General features: G+C 46.8%; 2 protein-coding genes and 1 long non-coding RNA gene across 5 annotated transcripts; 2 read left to right on the forward strand and 1 right to left on the reverse strand.

Moving 5' to 3' along the window:
* The first annotated feature begins 3,215 nt into the window (after positions 1-3,215).
* Positions 3,216-5,379, forward strand: LOC309532796. The gene is made up of 2 exons (XR_014220022.1): positions 3,216-3,430; positions 5,056-5,379. It is a non-coding gene; the product is annotated as an uncharacterized lncRNA (long non-coding RNA).
* Positions 5,380-5,997: 618 nt separating this feature from the next.
* On the forward strand, positions 5,998-14,174 carry MORN4 (MORN repeat containing 4). Of its 3 annotated transcripts, none has more exons than XM_082224997.1 (6): positions 6,014-6,133; positions 7,217-7,325; positions 10,309-10,406; positions 11,159-11,273; positions 11,700-11,809; positions 12,085-14,174. In XM_082224997.1, the coding sequence occupies exons 2-6, from the start codon at positions 7,234-7,236 to the stop codon at positions 12,231-12,233; spliced, it is 564 nt and encodes a 187-aa protein (XP_082081123.1). In that variant the 5' UTR covers positions 6,014-6,133; positions 7,217-7,233; the 3' UTR covers positions 12,234-14,174. The 3 variants fall into 3 exon arrangements, with proteins under 3 accessions (XP_082081124.1, XP_082081123.1, XP_082081125.1); XM_082224999.1 differs by having other exon boundaries at positions 6,017-6,133; positions 7,217-7,321; XM_082224998.1 differs by lacking the exon at positions 7,217-7,325 and having other exon boundaries at positions 5,998-6,133.
* A 1,410-nt stretch (positions 14,175-15,584) lies between these two features.
* HOGA1 (4-hydroxy-2-oxoglutarate aldolase 1) lies at positions 15,585-23,757 on the reverse strand. Its single transcript, XM_082224992.1, has 7 exons — positions 23,485-23,757; positions 20,414-20,542; positions 20,051-20,178; positions 18,577-18,711; positions 17,517-17,613; positions 16,976-17,109; positions 15,585-15,854 (listed from the first exon to the last, which is right to left on the reverse strand). Exons 1-7 carry the CDS (start codon positions 23,738-23,740, stop codon positions 15,705-15,707), a joined length of 1,029 nt encoding a protein of 342 aa, XP_082081118.1. The 5' UTR covers positions 23,741-23,757; the 3' UTR covers positions 15,585-15,704.
* Positions 23,758-23,987: the final 230 nt, after the last annotated feature.

The raw sequence follows: 23,987 nt of genomic DNA on the forward strand, positions 1-23,987 counted from the left end.
TGATCTAGATGCTATACTCCTATTGATGCAGCCCAGAATTGCATTGGCTTTTTTAGCTGCCGCGTCACACTGTTGGCTCATGTCAAGTTTGTGGTCAACCAAGACTCCTAGATCCTTTTCGCATGTACTGCTCTCCAGCCAGGTGTCACCCATCTTGTATTTGTGCCTCTCACTTTTTTTGCCCAAGTGCAATACTTTACATTTCTCCCTGTTAAAATTCATCTTGTTTGTTTTTGCCCAGTTCTCTAATCCAGTGTTTCCCAACCGGTGTTCCGCGGCACACGAGTGTGCCGTGAGACGTTGCCTCGTGTGCCGCGAGATGCCTGGAGGGAGGCGGGCGAGTCGGGCGGCGGGAGGTGGGGCGGCGGCGGCGAGGAGAGGCCGCGCCTCCTGCTGCTGCCTGGCGCTTCTCCTCGCAGCCAGCAGCGCTTCCTGGGCGCCTCCGCGCGACTCTGCCTCGCTGGGTTTGGTCTCCCAGCAGAGACGGGTCACACGCGCCCCTCCCTCCCTCCCTCAGCCTGCGCGGAGGGAGAGCCAGAGAGAGGCATCGCTCCTGCGCGGCGGGAGAGGGAGCAGCCGGAGCGATGCCCCAAACGAAGGCATGGGACCAGAGGGGAAATCCTCTCCGAGGAGGATTGAGCGCAGCTGAGAGAAGCCTTTCGAGGAGCTGCCGTGTCCCCTGGAAACCCCCTTCCCAGCTCTGCCTGCCTGCCTGCCCAAAGCTTGGAGGTTCCCTGGCAAGGGGGAGGGAAAAAACTTTCACTTTTGTGCGTCCCTCCCGGCGTGACGCTGCGCGCTGACGTCACGGGGCGGGGCTTTAATGGTGGTGTGCCGCGAGATTTTTTTTCAGTAAACAGGTGTGCCGTTGCCCAAAAACGTTTGGGAAACACTGCTCTAATCAGTCAAGGTCGTTTTGAAGTGTGATCCTGTCCTCTGGGGTGTTAGCCACCCCTCCCAGTTTGGTGTCATCTGCAAATTTGATCAGGATGCCCTTGAGTCCATCATCCAAGTCGTTGATAAAGATGTTGAATAAGACCGGGCCCAAGACAGAACCCTGTGGCACCCCACTAGTCACTCTTCTCCAGGATGAAGAGGAACCATTGATGAGCACCCTTTGGTTTCGGTCAGTCAGCCAGTTACAAATCCACTGAGTGGTAGCATAGTCAAGACCGCATTTTACCAGCTTCTTTACAAGAATATCATGGGGCACCTTGTCAAATGCCTTGCTGAAATCAAGGTAGGCTACATCCACTGCGTTCCCTTCATCTACCAGGCTTGTAATTCTGTCAAAAAACGAGATCAGGTTAGTCTGACATGACTTATTTTTCAGAAATCCATGCTGACTATTGGTGATCACAGCATTCCTTTCTAGGTGCACACAGACTGTTTGCTTAATGATCTGCTCCAGAATCTTCCCTGGTATTGATGTCAGACTGACTGGGCGGTAATTATTTGGGTCCTCTCTTTTCCCCTTTTTGAAAATAGGGACAACATTTGCCCTCCTCTAGTCTGCCAGGACTTTGCCTGTTCTCCAGGAATTCTCAAAGATGACTGCCAGTGGTTCTGAGATCACATCTGCCAGTTCTTTTAATACTCTTGGATGCAGTTCATCTGGCCCTGGAGAATTGAATACATCTAAACTAGCCAAGTATTCTTGTACTATCTCCTTAGTTATTCTGGGTTTCCTCTGCTGAATCATTTGCTCCAAATTCTTCAGGTTGGGCATTGTTTTCTTTATCGGAGAAGACTGAGGCAAAGAAGGCATTGAGGAGTTCAGCCCTTTCTGTGTCCCCTGTTTGCATTTCACCATCTTCTCCTCTGAGTGACCCCACTGTTTCTTTGTTCTTCCTTTTGCTATGAACATACCCATAAAAGCCTTTTTGTTGCTTTTAACCTCTCTAGCAAGCCTGAGTTCATTCTGTGCTTTAGCTTTTCTGACTTTGTGTCTACACGTGCTGGCTATTTGTTTGAATTCCTCTTTGGTGGTTTCCCCCCTTTTCCATTTTTTGTACACACCCTTTTTTAATCTTAACTCAGTTAAAAGTTCTTTAGATGGCCACCCTGGCTTCTTTAGGCACCTTCCATGTTTCCGTCACATTGGTATTGCCTGAAGTTGTGCTTTTACTATCTCCCTCTTAACAAACTCCCAGCCATCATGAACCCCCTTTCCTTTTAGTATTACTGTCCATGGGATCTCACCCAGCACTTCCCTAAGTTTTATGAAGTCGGCTTTCTTAAAGTCTTGGCTGAGTTTGACATCCAACAGATATCCGGGTAATTGAAGTCCCCCATTACTACGATCTCCCTTCCTTTTGCATGCTTGGCCATCTGTTCCAGGAAGGCATCATCTATGTCCTCCGTTTGGCTTGGGGATCTATAGTAAGCTCCCACAATGAGGTCACTGTTATTCTTCTCTCCCTTAATTTTGACCCAAATGCTCTCACTTTGGCTTTGAGGTTCTAAATCTTGGATCTCTTCACAGGTATACACATCCCTGACATATAACGCCACTCCTCCTCCTTTCTTGTCTGGTCTGTTTCTCTGAAATAGATTGTATCCCTCCATTATTACATTCCAATCGTGGGACTTATCCCACCAGGTTTCAGTGATGCCTATTATGTCATATTTAGTTTGCTGTACCAAGAGCTCAAGCTCATCTTGTTTATTTCCCATGCTTTGCGCATTAGTGTACAGACACTGAAGTCCATTAATCATTCCCCCGTGACTCCTATTTAAGGATTTTTTTTCCTCCCACCACTAGGTCTGCGTGCTGTTTGCTGCATTTGGTCTATGACATTTGGATGATCATCTTCATCAATTGATAGACTCCTACCTTCAGGAGCACTGTCTCCCTCCCCCACATTAGTCAGTTTAAAGCCCTCCTGATGAGGTTTCTAAGATTTTTGGCAAAAACATTCCTCCCAACCATTGTGAGGTGCAGCCCATCGCTTGCCAGAAGTCCATCTTCAAGAAACTGCAGTCCGTGATCTAAGAATCCAAACCGTTCCTGTTTACACCATTTGCGAAGCCAGCTGTTCACTTCCACTATTTTTTCCTCTCTCCCTGGGCCACATCGTTCAACTGGGAGGACAGATGAGATGACAATTTGACTCCTTTCACTGCATTGTCACCATATTTCAATCCGTGTATATTTCAATCTGTGACTTTTTAAAAAAGCACACAGAGAAAGGTTTGCCATATCGGGTGCTCTCATTACAGTATACACCTCTTAGTAACCTGTCCCTTCAATAGAGAGAACAATGCACGTCCCACTGTATGCTCTATAAACGACCCTGTCACTCCAGTAGTCCCAGGTGGACTGCACAGATCCTGGGAGATTCGTCGTGTTGACTTGCAGCAAAACAAACAAACAAAAACAAACCCAGCAATATCTTATGGCCTTTGAAGACAAACAGATTTATAAGTCCTGGTAGCCACAAAGGGGTACTTTCAAGTTATGTGAAAACTCATTAAAACCTAGCAAACCATCTTCACAATGGGAAGCTAAATGGATGCATAAAAATGGTATTGCATCATCTGTATATTCATGGTCTCTGTGAATTCACCCAGCTCACTTTATTCGGATGTAAAATAGACAAATGACAAATGACTAACTCCAATTGTAAGGCGGGAGCAGCTTTAAGAATTTGTCCTGACCCGTTGAAGTGGTCCCTTGAGTCACCTGACTGTTGTAATCCTCTGCTGCCCTTCCTGTTTTAAGATATTCCAAAGTTGAGAGAATGGCAGAGTGCATCATTTTAACAATGACACCTGCCATTCTGAAATGTTGGGAAAGAATGGCTATCACCATCTGCCAAACACCATTTGAACCACCACCATCTGGGGAGGTAAAAACTACCTATACTGTCAAAGGCAGTATGCTTCTCAATACCAGTTACTGGACACTCCATTGCACTCGGGTCCTGCTTGCAGGCTTCCCATAGGCAACTAGTTGCCCACTGTGAGAACAAGATGGTGAACCAAGTGGGCCATTGGCCTTGATCCAGCAGGTTCTTCTTAATGCTTTTCTGATGTTTAAACATGAAGATGGAATGGCTGTGTCTTTAAAAAAGAAAAACAGGGTTTTTGTACAGTTTGGATGCCTTTGCATAAGTATGTAGCCTGCTGACTTCTCAACAATCTGTGTTAATTTGACAACAATGAAGTTATGGGCTGTATACTGCTCTCTCTCGCCCTCTCTTTTTCTCTTTGTGTGAACAATAGAGCAACAGTGGTGGTGTATCAAGCTGTTATTCGGAGAAAGTGTGAAAAGATAGAGCCTTTGCATTCTAATTATCTAAGATATTTAACATAAAAACTTAGTAACACATGGGGATAGGGTAGTGTCACTTATCCTTGTCTGGTTGTATAACTAAAATAAGGAGTTATAGAGTGGAAGAAATGTATTTTATTTTACCAAGCTAGGTTGGTTTAGCTATATGAAAGCTTAACAGCTTCAAATAATTATTCAACTAACAGTTATTCCAATACTTTGTATCCATTTAATATTTTATTCCTTTTAGCCTTTCTGGCCAGTATGGTAGGTATAATGCACTGAACAGAAAAACAGACAGAACTAATCTGGGCAGCACACATTCCATGATTCCAAGTCTCACACACCCAGCATGGAAAAGCAGTATTTATATGGAGAGCAAAACAAAGTGACTTATTGAATTTGAGATGAATGGAACAGAAGATTGGTCCCCTTGCTTATTCTTACACTACTGGCTACTCCCTGGATTGTGTGGTACAGACAGAAGTGACCCATAGCTTGTCAGTCTGGCTACCTATACTGTTAATTCTAGCCTAGAATTTCTAGGTCAATAGGAAGCTGAAGATGAGTTTAAAACTTTGATCTCTCACCATGATATTTGCCTGACCTGTGCAATAAGTTTTCCAGTAGTAACAGATCTCAGGCTCCTCCAGTACCAGCAATCATAGTAAGTTTCCTTTAGTCCACCTGGTGAGTTGTGACCCACAACTAGGTCATGCCACAACCTAAGGTAGAACACACCAGCAATGTCAGCATCTTTTTCCTTTTTTTTTTTTTTTTAGTCAAATCCTTTTGGAAGAAGAGAAAAAAGAAAGGTTATGTCAAGAGTGCTGTTGCATTCAGGTCCTGCTTGGGAGCTTTGTGTAGGCATCTGGCTGACTGCTGTGAGAACAGGATGCGGGACTAGATGGCCTGACCCAGCACAGCTGTCATTAAGTTCTTATGCTATTGAAAACAAATTTTGTAGGACAGAGAGGGCAAGGGTTGAAATAGGACATCTCATCCACTCAACCTTTATAAATTACTTTGTTGGACTGCTTTACTTTCCCCTTTTATGGAATTGCATCAAACATATGAGCTTGAAATAAAATTCTACTTTGTTTTAATACTAAGAGTTGTGGTTTATTGTCTGCTGTGGGAGTGGATATTAAGCTCCCATTTGAATAGACAGATCAAGAGTACCTGATTTGCAAAAGCAGCACCATACAGTTAGAGATGACACATTCCAAGTAAATAAAATTGTGACATAGCAAAAAAAACACACCCACCAAACAAACATTTTAAATTATATCATTCTTTGTTGCATTACAATAAACAAATGATACACAAACAACACACACTGAGTTCAGAAGTCTTTTTCTTTTCAAAGTAGCATCTGCTTCTTCACATTTTCCCTTTTTAAACCATGAATTATGTATTTTGAGGACAGCAACAGGAACTTGCCCTCAAAGGAAACGAGTACAGAAAGGCCTCAATATGGCAGCCCCTAGCGTGTGGTAGGAAGGAAAGAAAGCACTCTTGCCCCTCACAAAGATGGCCGCCCTGTTTAAAAAAAAAAAAGAATTCGAAAAAGGAGGGGGGAACCCTCCTCGCCCTTCACAAAGAAGGCTGCTGTGGGAAGGGCGGGGGAGCTCAGCAGGGAGGCTGGGCAATGAAGAGGCGCGTTACTGCGGGTTGCCAGGGCAACAGCCAACGGCGTGCGCGGATGGTTCCTGGTGGGCGGTTGCCCTGGGTGGTGGGTGTGAGGGAAGCCTGGCATAACTGACGGAGCGAAAGGAGAGGAGGAGGCGGCGGCGGCCGATGGGGGGAGACCGAAGGGGTGTGGGGCTGGTGGCAGCTGCGGAGAAGCTCGGAGCGCAGGTGAGGGGCGCGGCCGTCGGGGATGCCGCCCAGAAGGGCTGAGGGGAAGCGGTGCCTGGGCTGGGAGCCGCTATGCGGAGGCTGCTGGGGTGGGTGGGCTGCGGGGGCTTTGGGGTGCCGCGGCGGAGGAGAGCACCCACAAGGGCTGCGTGGCGAAGGGTGGTAGCGGGGGGCTGCCTGCAGCGGGTGCACGAGAGCCAGCTGGGTCCCGAGACCGCACTATGCATGACCCAGGCGCTGAAATTTGTGGGTGCCCGGCCCCTTCCTGGGGAATTTTGTGGGTGCTGCTCGGGCACCCAGGGCCCTAGGGAGTTTGGTACCTATGATCGGGTGGCTGAAGTAGCCGGAGTGGCACTAGGGCATGGGCGTGGCTTCGCCGGGCGGCATGGCGTGACTTCAGCATCCTGCAAGGACCCGAATTCAGGAGCGACGCTGTGAGAGTTGGGGGGTTTTGTTTCGTTTGTTTGGCGATTGTGATTTTGCACCGTGGTGACTCGGGAGTGTTGAGGCTGCCTGAAAGGCATTTTGCCGCGGCTTGAAGAGCTGGAGCAGAGACATAATAGCGACACACTTCTCTCTTTGTAGCTGCCTTTCTGTTTTAATTGACTCATGCCAGGCTCCCGCTGCCCGGTAAGACGACCTGATGGTTACTGCCAAATTCTGCTGGTTTCCGAGTGGGTTGGGGTGTCCCTCTTCACAGCTTGAGAAACTGTTACACACGCCTGGTTTGCTGCTGCTGCAGAGCAGCTGGGATCGCTCTGCTCCAGCAAATCTGTTGTAATTGTTTCCAGGGAAGCAACAGCCATCGCGTGGTCCCTCGGAGACGAGGCGAACCTCATCGCCTCCTCTGTAGCCCTCCAGCCAGCGCTGGTCATTAACAAGAAAATTCTTAAGTATATCTTGCCTTCCAAACGTGAACAGATTAAAGTTGTATTTTCATAAGGATGACTTTTTGCTCCAATTATTTTGTTGGTTTGAGTGTCTTGGTAATTTGTGGTAAAAAGAGTAGTGATTATTTACATCTTGACATTTAATGCACCTTGAACCTCTTATATCTTCTTCTGTCTCCTGGACTTGTAACAGGTTAACTGCACTATTACATGACTTCAAGTCTAAGGCTAGCCTCAAATCTGGGCTCCGATTGTAGTGATGTTAGTTTCCCTGCTGTTCTACTACAGCAGCAGTTTGGTAGGTGAGCACTACCATGTATTGATTTGCTATCATTCACTGTAGACTTTGAAAATAAATTAACCATTCTTTATTTCCAGAACTAGGTGCTAGTCCATTGGGTCTAATGGGGCACTGCCCCACCAACCTCTATCTGCCCTCAGCCGGGTCCCACCTACCTGCCTTCCTACTTACCACCTGTCCAGGGCCATCAGCTTCCTCCTCCCTGGTCTCAGTGTTGCCCCTGTAATATTCAGCAGGGAGGAGGATGGGGACAAAACTAAAATTAGTTGACTCTAGATTCCACCTATCTGCTGCCCCTGCTAGGGTAGGGTGTTTCTATTTGGAGAGGTCTGGGTTCTAGCGCGGCAGCATCTCCCTTTTCATCTAAAATCAAACGTAAGTTTTACTCAAAGAAATTAACCGAAAGACCCAATGAAATTAATGAACATGACTAAGTTGAGTCTATTAACTTCAATGTACCAACTCTGAGTAAACCCAAGTTGAATACTACCCCTATTTGCTGTCTCCCAAAAGGTAGGCATTATCTTAGGTGGTTGCATTTCTGTCTTCCAGTAATACAAATTACACACATTTCCCGTTTCTCATTGCTTTCCTCTTTCCCACAGAGCTTCCAGGCAGCTCATGTCATTGCCTGCTGTGAGCTCATTGATGTAGTGTACATCCTTCCTTGCTCAAGGGGCTCCTTTCTCTTTCGCTTGCCAGTTGTATATTCCAATTACAAAGATGCTGATATACAGCTGTTTTGTCCATTGTTCTGAATGTTGTCTGTGTGGAGTCCTCAGAGTTATGATTTGGTTGAAATTGATAGGCAACACTTTTGATTTAAGACTAGCTCTATACAATATGGAATTCATTGCCACAGGATTCTGTAATGCCCACTAGCTTGCATGCCTCTAAAGAAATAAAAAGAAAGAAAGAAAGGTTCTGTCTGCTTGGGTTTACAATGTATGATAGCCAGCAGCTATCAAAATTTCACGTCTTCCTGAAGGAGGAGGGGTGTGGTTTGGGAATTCTCATCGATCCAGCTCTGTCTCTGGAGGTGCAGGTGTCTGCAGGTCAGTAGTGCCATTCCTGTACCAGGATACCTTGGCCACAGTTGTCCATGCATTGGTAATGTCACAGCTAGATTACTGCAATGCATTCTATGTGGGGCCACCCTTGGGGTTGCTTCAGAGGCTGCAGCTGAGGCATAATGAGACGGCTAGATTGCTGGGGCAAACTACCACCTCCATATAACTCCCTACTTGTGCAATTTGCTTTGGATGCCAGTCTGCTGTTGAACCAAGTTCAAGGTATTGCTTCTTATGTACAAGGCCCTATGTGTCTCAGGACCAGGTTACTTGAGCAACCACCTCATCCCTTACACACCCAGTAGGTTGCTGTGGTCGGTGGAAGGTTTTCTGTAAGTTCCAAAGGTTTCAGAAGCCTGCTGTGCCATAACTCAGATCAGGGCTTTTAGTGCTTTGAGATTGTTGTTTAGATGAAGATTAATAAATCAGTGATGATGATAATAATAACAATGTCATTTTATATCTTTCTTACTTTATTTCATAAAATTTATTCACCACTTGATTGCAAAAAACAAAAAACACCCTCAAGGCAGTTTAGAACAACATGGTAATGATTTTATTATTCAGCCCCACCCCTTCCTTTGATCTGCCCTTGAAAGCTCCTTACATTTTTCTAAATGTAACTTGTCTTCCTGGACAGAGCCAAGTGTAGATGGATTTGAACAGTAAACTTTCCTTCTGGCTATCCTTGCTTAGCCGGGCACAAAGGTTTCTGCCCTTGCCAAGCCATGGAGAGTTCTAGGCGGGTGTTTGGAATACTAAGCAGGGAATTCAACATGTAGGTTCTGCTAGTTGCTTTAGGATCTGTCAAACAGTAAATAAATGGGGGAGATGACATACATTAAAATACCCATCATCCATCCGCATGTAGTAAATATGTAGTACAAAGGGGCCTGGGCACTTTGCAGTTCTACTAGTCTCTTGCTGATATTAGGAGGGGGGAGATAGCAGCGTTTAATGCTGAAAACTGCCTGAATAAGCCTCTGAGATAGGAAGCACCAGGCTGGGTCCCCATCTGGGCTCCACACATGAATGTTTCATGGAGGTAGAGCCCTTTGTTCTGGAGCTGCATTTGAGTCTAGTCTGGTGAAAAAAACCCAAGAAGAAATAGCAACGTGAGCCATAAGGCTTGAATTTCCTGTGGAAAGAATGGATACGTTTGTCTGGTGGAGGCAGGAAATTGCTCTGTGTGGCACTGATGTGGAGAAATAGGGCAGGAGTCTGCAAAACACATATATGCCAGGTCAGCTCTGGGAGCTGAACTCCTGCGGCTTAAGCCTTGTGTGTCCTTCCCTACTAAGGTAGGATACCCTATTTTGGGGGGGAACATGTGTTTGAGAGTTTTGCTCCTGCATACTGTGTGTGTTGTGTAGTAGTTAGACAAGGACTAGGAATACCTAAATTCCAATCTTGGCTCAGCCCATGAAACTCATTGGGTGACTTCAGCCCATTAATTTCTCTCTCTCTCTCTCTCTCTCTCTCTCTCTTTAACGTACCTTACAGGATTGTTGTGAGTATTCAGAAGGGGGGGGGCAGGAGACATGCTGTCCCAAGTCCCTTGCAGGAAAGGCGGGATAAAAACTTAAAGAGTTCCTTATTGGATTGGGGATAACAAAATGGAATTATACTACCTTGTAATAAATATGCCAGTACAGTATAGACTGTTCAGAGTTCATACTGGTGGCCAAGGAAGGAGAGTCCACAACCTCCCTAGGGAGCCCATTCCACTGTCGAACAGCTCTTACTGTCAGAAAGTTTTTCACATGCATGTTGCTCATACTGCATGGATCCAAAACTGGTGGATGTGGCTTTCCTGTCTCCTCAGCTTGCTGTACTTCTCCCTAGTTTCTGAAGTGCTCTTCCTCCCCATGGGCATCTTATCCTGCTTTCAAACTCCTGCATCTTTTCTTGCAGCTGTTGTCTTGCCTTCTTGAAAGCTGGCACCATGACCTTGACCAAGGGCTCCTTCACCTACTCCAGCGGGGAGGAATATTGTGGGGAGTGGAAGGAAGGTGAGTGAGGCTGGCCAAGTGCAGAGTGCGGTCCCCACATTGAGCCAAGTACAGGGGACGGGGTCTGTTCTTGGCGGACTGCATATAACTTCCTCTCTAGAGGCCAAACTACACATTACATTACCTGTATGGCTGTGCCTTTAAGTGCAGGGGGCTTTATCTGGTCTGGGACCATAGCATGTGGGGAAGGAACTACAGCTCCTTATACCCTGTTGTGGTCCCAACCTCCTCTCCCAGGTAGTGCTCTCTGCTCTGGTCCCACAAGTGCTCCCATCAAGATATGGAGAGAACAAGGAACCTCTTCTTGGCCACTGTATCCCATTGGCTGGCAGTTGTTTATGTGTGGTGGTGGATGGCAAAAACTGTTCTTTAGGAACATGCATGTGATATATTGGAGACTCGGAGATCCTTCACTGGCTGCACAATCAAACTTAGCAACCTTGAGGTCCACAAAGCCCTTTACGAACGGTATTGTGTCTGCACTGTGAGTCTCTGTATGAATGCATACTAAGCTCCAGCATGCCTTGTGGATGGTAGAAGGAACAAGCAACAGCAGGGGTCTGTTACATTCTTTCTCTGTAAGACATATTAGCCAGCATGACCTCTACCACTGCCCACATCCTATTCCTTTTGTCCCTTTTTTGAAATTAAAAGTGCCACCATAGATTTCATTGATTTGTTGCTTAATGGGCACCATGGTTCCCTTTTTGACAACTGACAAAGGAGCAATACTGCTTGTTCTCCCTGCCTAGGGCGCCGGCATGGTGTTGGGCAGTTGACATTTGCTGATGGCAGCATTTACCTGGGACACTTTGAGAATGGTCTCTTCAATGGCTGTGGGGTGCTCACTTTTGCAGATGGCTCCAGGTGGGTACAGGGCTGGGGGCACACACTGTTCTAGGCTTGCATTTGGTGCATGTGCATGACCTAAGCAGCCCCAAGAAAATAAGAGTAAAAGGAAGCTCTGTGGAGCAGGCTGCTCTGCTGTGTTGTTGGACTTGGAAGAATGTCTATGCCTTGCTATGCCTAGCATGAAGCCCTTTTTGTATGTGAGCATGCCTCTGTGATTCAGAACCATAAGCAAGCACTTCTTTGTCTTGGCTGTTACACCATCCTCATCCTAGGTTCTCTGTAGTCACTGTGATTACTACAGACTCATGTTTAAAGAGCTCCTTAGTGATGCCTCTTTGGCTCTTTGCCTTCTGTACAGAATACTGTGTTCCTCCTGGTGTTTTCAGTTTCTGGCTGTATGCCATAGTACGTTATCCTTACACAATCCTATTATTGACGCAGGTATGAAGGGGAGTTTGTACAGGGAAAATTCAACGGCGTTGGAGTCTTCACACGGTATGACAACATGACCTTTGAGGGAGAATTCAAGGGTGGACGTGTTGATGGCTTTGGTGAGTACTGCAAACTCCTTGTTTGGAGTAGCCAAGCAGCAACACTGATCTTCTAGGGCTAAATCTATTTTGGAAGGACGGCTGCAGTGTGGGATGGGGAGAAGTGAGAACTGGGCAAACACCATTCTCCAAAGCACAGTATAGGCTGACATATACCCCAGTGCTTCGTCTTGATTCACAGCTCTTGATTCTCGGCTCTCCTGAGCTGAAGTCTTGCAAGTCTGATCCTCTGCCTTGAGCCCTGCTGAATAATGATGTTTTGTTTTCTTCCAAAGGGCTTCTGACTTTTCCTGATGGCTCTCACGGAATCCCCCGCAATGAAGGCTTCTTTGAGAACAACAAACTCTTGCGACGGGAGAAGTGCCAGGCAGTGGTCCAGCGTGCTCAGAGTGCCTCTAAATTGGCGCATGGCCTCACAGCATGATGGGTGCAAGCTCTAAAGCACCCTACCCCAGGACTCTCCCATGAAACTGCAGCTCAGCCTGGGGGTTGGCAGGAGTGTGGAGTGCAGGAGTCACAGAGACAGACACCATCTCTAGGAGGTAGATGATCCCAAATCAGCCCTGATCAGGTGGGGAGCCTACCTGAGTCACTTCTTTAAAACAGCCTGGCCCCCATAGTGTAATCCGGTGCCAAACCTCAACTTATAGAGCCACTGTCCCCTGCCACACAGAGGGTCTGCCACTCCTGAGGCTGTGGCATTCCTTTGTCAAGAGCGTTCTCCATAGGACAGTCTTCTAGTGCCCCATTTGCGGTGGGAACAGCGGGGTGTGTGTGTGTGTGCTCCCACCACCACCTTAGAGGCACAAGGAGTGACTCACTAATGCTTAGACATCATTTTACCTTTTTCTTAGCTTGAGACTAGTGCAGCTGAGAGTTCATGAGATTAGATGGGTTGGTCTTCAGTGTTCAAGGGAGAAGTTGGAACTTGCATTTAGCACAGCTTCCAGTCACCCTCCACAGCCCTAAACCTCTGGTTCTCTCTCTTGTTGCTTCAATGGGGTTCTTCGTTCCATTTATTTATTTATTTATTTATTTATTTATTTATTTATTTTTAATGCAAAAATGGAAAATTTATATACTGCAGAATTCTAGACCTTCTGAATGTGCCTTTCCCCGATGTTGTACATCAGCCCAAAGAAGGAGACTTGAGCTGCAATGCCTGCCATCCTTTAGGCCCCAGAGTATATCTGGGACGCACTGCCACTGCTTTCTGCCACTGCTTTCTGATGCTTTATCCAGTTCACTTGGGCCATTCTCACTGTGAGTATTTGGATTGCCTCTTGGGTGAAAGTCAGCTTTTCTCCCTTATATAAGGTTTGTGCTCCTTGACCCGGAGGGAGAGATCTTCCAGAGCTGTTGCATGGCATCCATGCACCATAGTGCCATAGACACAGGGCTGCGTGTATTCTGCCCTTCAAAAATGACAATTCTGTACAAAGAAAAACTGAATTCTGCAACATGTATAAATTACGCGGAAACAATTGGCATATAATTATTTATTTTGCATGATTTCTGCTTTTGCTAGTAATAGGAAAAGGCAAAAGTGCTTTGGAGAGCACTAATGCCGTATCTCTTGAACACTTGTGCATCCCCTAACTCTCTCTTCCAGTTTCTCAGATTTTATCAGGCATTGCCTGAATGCTTTTAAGCCTATCTTTTGCTGCCTTAATGGCTAGAAATTTGCTTTAAAATATACAACCAAGTCTCATGATGCTGACTGCTGTGTCCAATATTGTTGAACGCAGTCACAGAGAAATGACATACAGCCCTGTAGATACCCAAAAGAAGTGGTGTCCATCCCCATTTTGTCCATTAGGTCCAAAGAGGTGGTTGCACTGAGTTGGTAATGCTGTGTAGCTCTTTAGGAGCATTTTGGTAGGGGGAGTAAGTGAGCACTGGAGCCTTCAAAAACTAGGGAGTGTGCAGGGCATCCCTAATACATTTGCATGCTAAGCTGGGGCAATGACGTGGAAGAAAAGAAACAGCTCCTGGGAGGGTCCTCGCAGGCTGAATGGAAATATAGGGCTGGGCCAGCAGAAGGGGAAAGCTAGCTGTGGGATATCAGCCTGTGAAATGATGGGCTGGGGAGTTGAGTTGGGACTGAGTGGCCTTTGAAGAGCGACTTAGTTTCTACCCAGCCACTTTGTGTTTCTGTGCACTGAAAGTACACATGGGATTGTTTCGGGACTGGGGGGTGTTCTTAGCCAAGCATTGACCTGCATGGTGTGTGTCCCTAAGTGCCACGCTGGAGCCTCTTGTTACCAGCCCACCTCCACACTGAATGTCTGCGTGTCAATGCCACCCTCGTGCCTTTTGTGTCTCTGCCCATGTAAGGGCCTTGGCCAAATAAAGAGTTGCTGAATCTCTGCCTCCATGTCTTTTTTCTCCTATTGGAAGGATGTAATGTATCAGCAAGGGTGGGCTGTGTGCATGCTGTAATAGCCTTTCTAATTATCTTTATGTGGGGAAGACAGCAGCAGGCACACTCAGCTCTGTATGATGCTTTTGTTTTGTGTAGACAATCCATGCTTCCCTCCTTTGGTTCAATGCACAGCTCTGGCCTGAAATTGTGCTGGTTTCACCATCTATTCAGTCACTCTATTTCCCATTTGCAAGCAGAGTGTACCATTACTGAGACAGTAGACGGGGCAAAGCATTTTTACCTGGAGAACATACTTTTCTAAAGATTACCGGTAATCCCACCCATGCTATCTTGGTCACTGAGGGCAAGAGACTCAGCACCAGGAAGCAGTATCTTGCAAATACAGCATCTTCCCTGTTAAAAGCTGCTTCCTAGTTGGTGAGCTTCCCATGGACTGCAAGAAGAACAAACCTATCCATTCTTAAGGAAATCAGCCCTGAGTGCTCACTGGAAGGACAGATCGTGAAGCTGAGGCTCCAATACTTTGGCCACCTCATGAGAAGAGAAGACTCCCTGGAAAAGACCCTGATGTTGGGAAAGATGGAGGGCACAAGGAGAAGGGGACGACAGAGGACGAGATGGTTGGATAGTGTTCTCAAAGCTACCAGCATGAGTTTGACCAAACTGCGGGAGGCAGTGGAAGACAGAAGTGCCTGGCGTGCTCTGGTCCATGGGGTCACGAAGAGTCGGACACAACTAAACGACTAAACAACAACAAAGTTGGTGAGCTAACACCAGTCAGTACCATGAATCTATGGATCAAACAAATATGGCTCCACCCTCTTCCATTCTTACACACCTTGTGAATTTGCAGTTGGTCAACACCTACTGACTTATGGAAGTAGGCCACGTAAGTCATGCAGCAAACTCCTTTGACATCACCTTGGAAAATTGTAATGATGGGGGGAGTAGGAGTATGAGGCACCTATTTCCTTCCAGATATGGTTGGACTGCAACTCTGTTTATTGGCAGACCATGGTAGTTTTAATTTTGTGGCTCCAGCTGTTATCCAAATCCCCTTGGAAAAGCAAAGGACATGGAGTCTACTTTCTTTCTCTTTGTCAGCTGGGGGAGCAGGGGAAAGGAAGTCAACCTGAAAGGATAGTGCCTCGGGCACTCAAATGTTAAATGGGCCCCCAATGGTCAATTTGATACAATAGATAAGTACCCCAGATAAGGACAAATTTGGCGATTCCAAGCAGAAAGGGTTAGAACCTCTATGAGAAAAGGAATTCAGAGCTACTGCCATGAAAAGTGCTTACTTGCCCATTTGAAAACCTTTCTGGCATCTTCATTATGCTGTTTCACTTGTAATACTACTTTGGTTTTCAAACATGCCAATGAACGGTGTAGGTTGAATGAGCTGTATTTTAGTAAGCTGCAGGATATGAAATTTGGGGCTTAACTGGATGGCAATATGCCTGCTGCCCATTTCAAGGTTCCGACCATTGCCTGGAACAGCTTCATCTTTCAGAGCCATCCGTTGGAGGTGAAATCCTGGCGCAGCTCCCTCACTTGTGCCTCACTTAGCGGGAGCAAGGGAGAGCGACAGAAGCCGCCATTTAAACCAAACCATTCCATGGCCTGTTTCAGGCCTGGGACTCCAAACTTGCTTGTTACCTGTGGAAAGAGAAACAGTGCAGGGCACTCAGAACTGCTCTGTGGCCAACAGTGTGGCAGAGGTGTACGTGAACCCCCTTTTCCTACAAGCATCACTCAGCTCTAGGCCTGCAGAAACTGAAGAACTGCACCATCAAGGACTTGTCTGTGGTCACAGAATGTCCAGAACATTAGACATAGGCAAGTGTTATGACCCAGGAATTCCTGTTTGACACTTAATCAGTTCAGGCAAGGAGGTAATGGTGCAGATCATACTAAGCGTGAATGTTTGAAGTCAACAGTGTATGTACATTTGAAGAAGTGGTTGGTTAATTCTTAGACTACATGAGGTCTAATAAAGTACTACTAGTACAAGGATATACAGTAAGCTTACAACTTGCGCTCACTTTACTTATGCAATCGCAATCTTACACAGGTGGGCGGGGGAATAAATACATGGAGAACTGGGGAAACTGTTCTCTGTTCTTCATTTATTTATTTATTTTCCCCACCCATGCACCCAGCAGGTTTTCTTTGCTTATCAAGCTTTGGGAGGAAGGCACAAGGGCTCCAGAGGATTAGTACTAGAATTACAAGCCCTAGATATGTTTCTGAAATTATTAAATGGAGCCAAAATGAAACTGCCCAAAAATAAAATAAAAATTCACATTTGCATATCATGCTTTTGCAAAATCCAGAAAATTGTAGTGTGAATAAGTCACAGGTTTTGCCAAGAAAAATCCAAAGCATGGCTGACATTCCCAAAATTGTCACAAAAATAAAAATGGAATGCTGAGATGGCTCAGAACACGGACGCTCACACAGAATAGAACAGGGCAAAGTGGGAAAAATGTAAGACCAAAGGGCAAGCAATAAAACACAATTACTTAGTCATACTGCTGACCACTGAAGCAGATAACCTCTGCTTCAGGGAACATGGTTTGCAAAGGATAGGGAAGGATAGGACTTGACCCACAGCCTGTGTTCCAGACCATGAGCAACAACTGTATTCTGTTCTGTTGGGAGCTTCACCAAAGCCTTACCTCTTTTCCAGTTGGGCCTTTTCCTCCCCATACATTCCCAAGGAAGTGGGGTGTTCCCACTTCTTATGTCCCACTTCCCTCCCGTTTTCTGCCTCTTACCGCAATGTTAGGCTCAATGAGTCGGTGCTGCAGTGCACGGGCCTCATCCCAGCTTCCAGCACAGCACAGTTGCTCAAGCTGACAGACTGGAGAGCCAAGCACGTTGGCAAGGGCACAAATCCCTCCAGCAGCACCTGGAGGAAGGAGCATAGTTCCATCAAAAAAAGAATAGGGCACCTAGGCAGTGAAACAGGCATCTTTGCATGATACACACACCACTTCCCCAGCATTCTTTTGCGCTCTGCTCATTTCAAACTAGCAAAGCCTGGACCAAATGTTGGGCTCCCTGCAGCAGCTTCCAACTCCTACTTGAAAGAAAGAAAGAAAGAAAGAAAGAAAGAAAGAAAGAAAGAAAGAAAGAAAGATAGATCATACTCTGCTCAAGGGTAACCAAGTTGGAAAATACTTATTTAATCTATTGACAAATGTTATAATGCACACCCTAGGCTATTTTGTAACCCTTCCCCATCTCCTGAAACAGCCAACCAGCCACTCTCTCCAGAACTGCCCCGTATGGACATCAGCTCCCAATATCACCTACCTACAATGTAACTGGCCAGCAGAAAACCAGCTGATCCTGCCAATACCTGGAAGTCCTCATGCTGGGTCCTGTGGACAAGCAGTCCGAGGCGGGTGATCTGGCAAGAGATGGGATCACTTGATAGGGGAGGACAGTAGTAGGCATCCATCAAAATGAGGGGGCAACAGTTGACGCTGACAATGAAATCGCTGCTCTGCCATTGCTTTATTCATGTCCCCTTTAAGCTACCAGGCAGCTCCTGGTCTTTGAAAGAAGAGCATCAACCCCTACAGCAACTCCCCTCTTTTTGCTTCACTTATCTAATGCTCTACCTACAATGGGCGATCTCAACATCAAGTGGGGAGGGATGGATGGACTATGCTACTAAGCAAAGGGTGGTAGTCTAAGGTCACGTGGTGCTGTCACGTTGTTAACAGCACAGCCTGCCGAATTCCTGGGTAGATGAGAGGCCCACAAAGGTGGCGCTGAAGTTTTGGGAAACAGAGATCGTGTAATACCAAAAGGAGGTGAAATACACTTGTAGAGTCACCGCTGAAGGTCTGGGTTCGACAGAGATCACAGCCGCTTTCCAGTCACATACCTCCTGATGGATTTGTTGGGGTAAGCAAATGGAGCTGTTTTATTACTGCTGATTCCTGCTGATTCCTTAGCTCCACTGGCAGGATGGATCACAGTTTGAAAGTGTCTGTGTGTGAGTGTTTAAGTGTTTAGGGTTATTAAAGAGAGCACAAAACCTTCGCATCAGTTTGGAGGGGATCCAAATTTTTGGGGTTACACATTAACAAAGCTAATGAAAAGTAAGAGTGTGAGGAAACTGCCACCTGGCCCTGCCCTGACATGGAAAACAGCCTTTTCTAAGCTGTGGGCAATCATTACTTCAAAGTTAATCTTTCAATACTCTAGGAGGAGGGGGCCTACTGGCAGGTCTCCAGATCCCCCTGTGGGCCATTAGCTTGCTTAAGAGGGCCAATACTGACAGGCCCTCCAACTCAGATTCTTGCCAGCACCCCAAGACGCAACCCGCTTTGTCTCAGCACCCGGCCTTCCCCCCTTCACTCACATTGCCACCACTGTCCTTGATCCCCAAAATGTTGGGGTGCTGTGCTAGGCTGAGCACCACATCGGTGGGCAGCTCCAGATTCGTATTGGCCGGGACACTGTAGAGTATCACAGGGATTGGAGATGCTTCAGCTACCTGAGGACACAAAATAGCATGATCATGGCACATGGGGAAACCCACATGCAAACCGCGAGAAGCCTCCACACAGCAGGTTACCCTTCAAAGACTGGTTCACATGCTTCCTTTCACATAGTAATATCCATGTCAACCCCAGTCATCCCCCTGCTGTGGTATAGATACACTTACTGTGTGTGCTGTTACACTTACTAGCCAATGTTTTCACTGGGACTGGACAGGTCTGGGTTTTTTAAATTCTCAGTGTGAAGCAATACAACAAACCTGCGGCCATGCAGATGATGCAGGACTACAACTCCCATCATCCCGGACCCTTGGGCCATGCTGGCTGGGGATGATGGGAGTTGTAGTGGCGACACAGGTTTCATCATCCCTGCAACAAAATGCTCATTTTTCTGGGCCACGTTTCTCCACTCTTCCAACACAGCAATGTTTCACAAGACTTGCAGCCCTAACATGGCAGCCAATGGCTCCCAGGTGGCCCTAAGAGTCTGCCAGCATCTTTTGACGGGGGGAACCATTTAACTCTTTTCAGCACCTGCTAAAAACATTCTTATTTAGACAAGTCTACCCAGGTGCTTAGAAAGTTGAGGTAATTTTAATCTGCTTTAGTATTTTAACTCTTGTATGTTTTAAAGCATAGCTGTAAACCTTCCCTGTTTTGTTTTGTTTTTTAAATCTTTTTGGAAACCGTTTTTTTTTTTTTTTTTTTTACAATCATGTGGTGTATAAATTTTTATGAAATAAATAAATAACTTCTCATACACAAGCTAAATAACTAGTACTCAAAGGTCAGTCTCATTCCAAGGAAGAACATCATGATAACGAAAGGGAACAGGACCTGGAAGAAGCAAGTCAAGTGTTTATTCATTCTGATTTATGGGTACCCTGCTCAGGAGCTGTGGGGATATAGCACATGTTTAATACTACACGGAACCCTGCAAATGAATCATCACTGATCTGAATTAGACACAGAGAATGATTATTTAATGTACAGATCTTTGTTCTAAAATTCAAGGTAGCTAGAGACCAAATGCTCTCTCTTTTCAAACCCACATCTTTTACTTTCTCAAATAAGCTTTTTATTTTCTGAATAAATACTTTTTAACCCAGGCAAACACTGGTGCCTGTAATAAAAACCCTAAGCGCCTTAGGGAGAAGTTGCACTTGAATTCAGAATTAAAGGTATTTATTTTAATTAGATTTCTATTGAAAATCCACTCATGCCTGCAACATCAACCAACCTGTAATACAAGTTACCACCATCTTGGTACCATCTCAGCCTTCCCCCCAGTCCCTGCGGCTCTGACCAGAGAGATGCCTGCGCCTCATCCTTCACCTGTTTGTAATGATGAATCAAGGCTGCACTGGTCATGCTTCCCCGGAAGTAGCAAGGTGTCACCACGAGGGCAGCGTCTGCGCCCTTGTCAGCCATTTGTGCTGTCATCTCAATGGTGCCCCGAGTTGCTAAAGGAAGGAGGAGAAAGAGGATAAATGGACAAAAATAATAAATGGGTTTTAAGAGGCCTGTGGGACCAAAGGATGGGCTCAGTGAGATTAAGAGGCTCCAAGAACCAGAGATGGAAGCAGGGGATAGAAAGTGCCTATATAAGTTCATTGCTCAGCTCTAGCATCTTAATTCAGGATGTGGTGCGGCTGGAGAATGGCATCCTCTGGGCCCCATCCCCTGCATGCTGCTCACATTCACATCCGGTCCCAGCCAGCAGGAGCTTATCCTTGGGCATAGCTTGGCGCACCCATCTCACCACTTCCAGGCGTTCTTGTTGAGTCAGGTAGGGAAATTCCCCGTTGGAACCCTGCACCACAAAACCTGCAAAAAGAGAGAGAGAGAGAGAGTTGGAAATGGGTTTCTGTTTCCACCATGGAACTCCGCCATTTTCATCTCAAGAGTTTATGTTCTGCTTTTAAACAGAAGGACCCCCCAAAAAACAGAGAAACACCAAAACCTAAAAACAGTAAAATTGTGTGTGTGTGTGTGTGTGTGTGTGTGTGTGTGTGTGTGTGAAAGAAGAGGTGCCAGAACTCACCATGAACGTCTCCCTTGTTCTCTTATAATGGCAATGGCACCCAACTGAGTTCTGGCGAGTTCTGGCTGAAAAAAAGCGCTCTCTCTCTCTCTCTCTCTCTCTCTCTCTCTCTCTGTGTGTGTGTAGATAGCGATATAGCTATATAGCTATATAGAGAGAGATATATAACATGATGAAATGTAAAACAAATGAGCATGAACAAAACAAGCCCAAATAGCAGTAGAAAACAATAAAGCAGGAGTGAATAAAACTAGAAGAACTAGGAGTGGAGTAGGAACCCTGATGATTTTTTAAAAAGTGTTAACCTGTAATCTAAACAATAATTGTGCAAAAAAGGACTCCATAAATCTGCATGGGGAGGGTGCCAACACTGAGGTCTCTCTCCCCAGCTGCTGTACCTCTAATGGCAAGGGCACCCAGAGAAAGTCCCATGCAGCCAATATTAAAATCACATATTATCCAGCAGCCTGGTCCCAGGCTATTTACAGCTTTAAATGTCAACACCCTCATGACAGAGAATTGTGCCTGGAATTTTACTGGTAGCCAGTACTGAACTTTTAAAATGGGCAAGGTATGTTCATAGGAACATATTCCAGGCAACAGTCTAGCTCATGAAGTGTGCCTCCGGGGGTAAAGTCAAACCACTGGAGAATCACAGCGCCTGCTGTGGCTGCAGAGACTGGTAACTCATAACTGCTTCCTCCTAGCTGCTGTAATTTGAGCCTATTGAAGATTTGATGAAGTCTTCAAAGACAGCCCCACATCGAGCACATGACAGTAGTCTAACCAGGATGTTACTGGAGCTGAAGTCTGGCGATCTAAGAGTGGGCTTGGCCACAAAGTCAAGAAGGTGGTAAGTGGCCAAGCAAATGAAATTCTGTCTCACAGCTATAACAACAGTTGAGTTACAGAAGCTTTCTACTCTTGCCTGCCAAACCATGTCCAAACCCCCAGGAGAAGAAAATCATGCCGGGCAGCATTACTGACTTCTTCCTGGCAGGGCTCCTGTGCCTTTAGCAGCTGCATTTCAGACAGAAATCCAACAGGTAAGGCTACAAAAGCAGGGATGGGGAACTGTCAGCAACATAGTAACTACACTTGGAAAAGGGCAGTCACTGTAATTGGATAGGTGGTGAACCAAGACCTTTTCGGGGAAAATGCCTGGGCATGTGGAATCCAGGAAGTATGGCAGCCGGTTACTGGTAGGGTATCCATGCAAAGTTGTCCTCTGCTAGTGAAGACTAGGATAGCATCATTGGGGGGAGGGGAAGGAAAAATACGCCAAAAATGCAGGTTCCTCCCCCATCTCCAGCAGAGCTGCAGACGAAGGCCAAAGTTCGTGCAGGCAGCCATGTGTGTCTTTGAAGAAATAGCATAGTTGACAATTCAGCTGTGTACCCCTTTCCTATTTACTGGAAAAGGTCCCGCCGGATGAAACAAGTAAATGAAAGGCTTGGTTTTGCTCTGTTAAATTGTCACCACTGGAGAAGCAGCAGTGCTAGCTCTGAAGGACCTCTCAGCACAGTATGTGCATCCAGCGCACACACACACCCTCTAGCTGGCTGGGAATAACTGTGCCTACAAGACAGTGAAACCACTTGCTCATCCATTTTTCCTGCAAAACGTTCTGTGCCTTTATCAGTTTCAGGGCAGAAGGTCTAGCAAGACACGTTGCATTTCTTAGTTCTTAAAGGCATTGAGATTTTTTTTGTTTCTCTTTCCAGAGTTATAGAGAAGGGGGCCCTAGTTCACTGTGAACCTGCCTTCCAGGATACAACAAGACCCCCACAAATCTGTTTGGAGAGGATATTCCAAGAATGGGGTCCTTATCCCTAGCTACCTAGGGAGAGCAATTCCTCTCGAAGAGCTACACTTCGCAGAGCTCCCCCATGAAGAGGGATTTGTCTTAAACCATTCTGGAAATACAGTGGTACCTCGGGTTAAGAACATAATTTGTTCTGGAGGTCCGTTCTTAACCTGAAACTATTCTTAACCTGAGGTACCACTTTAGCTAATGGGACCTTCCACTGCTGTTGTGTGATTTCTGTTCTCATCCTGAAGCAAAGTTCTTAACCCAAGGTACTATATCTGGGTTAGCGGAGTCTATAACCTGAAGCATCTGTAACCCAAGGTACCACTGTAGTAGCTCTGGGAGGAGAACAGGGGTCTCCTAAGTACTCTTACAATTTTTGCCAGATCTCGCTGGAAATTGGCACGGCTGTGCCAATGCCAGCACCATTTCTCCAGCCAGGGGCAGACTTGAGTAATCTTTCGTAATATGGCGCTCTGTGTGAGGCCTAAATTGGGCGCCCCAAAATGGATCTTCTCCATTATGGATTTTCTCAGTTTTGCATCTCCTCGGCTCAGCACCCTGTGCGGGGGGAATCCAGGGCTGCTGCTCCAATGGGGATGGGAGGGCAGGTGGCTGCGGGGTAGGGCAGCATGTCTCCTTTCACCCCAAATGACTAAACGGGAGGCGCTGCCCGTCACTCTCTGCACCTCTAGCCAAGGACAGCTCTCAGGATTATTTGGGGGGAACCATGACTGTTCCAAGTGGCATCATAGAGCTTTAAATGAATGTTGTGGATGTGTAGTCAACAGCGTTGCCAACGCCCCCGGAACCCCACGGGAACAAACTGCGACCCACATCCCTCTCCAGAAAGTACAAAGTTGCTGCACCATCCGCCCTCTCCATTCGGTGCTCTGCCCCGCCTGCCGACCCTACCTCGGAAGGGAATCCCGGAGTAGAGGCGCAGGTTCTCCTCCAGCCGGCTGTAATCCACCTCTCCCTGCGAGGTGAACGGGGTGGCCAGGGGCGGGTAGATGCCCCGCAGGTCGAGGCGCCGGGAGAGTGTCGCTGCCGATGCCCCCGCGGCAAACCTCCTGGGTGCGCTGCCCGCCCCAATCCCCGCGGGGCGCAGGCCAGGGCCTTTCTGCCGCTGCAGGCGCAGGAGCCGCGCAGCCACAGCCACCCGCACCATGGCCCTCTCGCTGCGTAGCGCTGCGCCCTGTGGGAGCTGCACAAGGCTTGATCGGGGGCGGGGAGAGTTGGCGAAGTCCGCGCCGTCGGCGTGGGGTGGGAGTCCAAGCAGATCGGCCTCGCCGCACCATGAAACCCTTATCAAACTCGAAGGGAGGAGTGGAGGAGGCGCGCTGGTTTGCAGCGGCTCTGTCAGCTGGATCCTGATAGGAAGCTAAGTCGTATGCCCTGTTTCTAAACTTTGCAGG

Source organism: Podarcis vaucheri, assembly GCF_965113315.1.
Source record: "Podarcis vaucheri genome assembly, chromosome: 5".
Lineage (NCBI taxonomy): Eukaryota > Metazoa > Chordata > Lepidosauria > Squamata > Lacertidae > Podarcis > Podarcis vaucheri.

Bases quoted from the DNA above. Each gene is read 5' to 3' on its own strand.
- MORN4 (XM_082224997.1), top strand. From the start codon at position 7,234: ATGACTTCAAGTCTAAGGCTAGCCTCAAATCTGGGCTCCGATTGTAGT. The intron at 10,407-11,158 runs GTGAGTGAGGCT...CTCCCTGCCTAG, and splicing joins TTGTGGGGAGTGGAAGGAAG to GGCGCCGGCATGGTGTTGGG. The intron at 11,810-12,084 runs GTGAGTACTGCA...TTTCTTCCAAAG, and splicing joins TGGACGTGTTGATGGCTTTG to GGCTTCTGACTTTTCCTGAT.
- HOGA1 (XM_082224992.1), bottom strand. From the start codon at position 23,740: ATGGTGCGGGTGGCTGTGGCTGCGCGGCTCCTGCGCCTGCAGCGGCAG. The intron at 18,712-20,050 runs GTGAAGGATGAG...TTGTGTCCTCAG, and splicing joins TGATTCATCATTACAAACAG to GTAGCTGAAGCATCTCCAAT. The intron at 17,614-18,576 runs GTGAGTGAAGGG...ATCTCTTGCCAG, and splicing joins TCAAGGACAGTGGTGGCAAT to ATCACCCGCCTCGGACTGCT.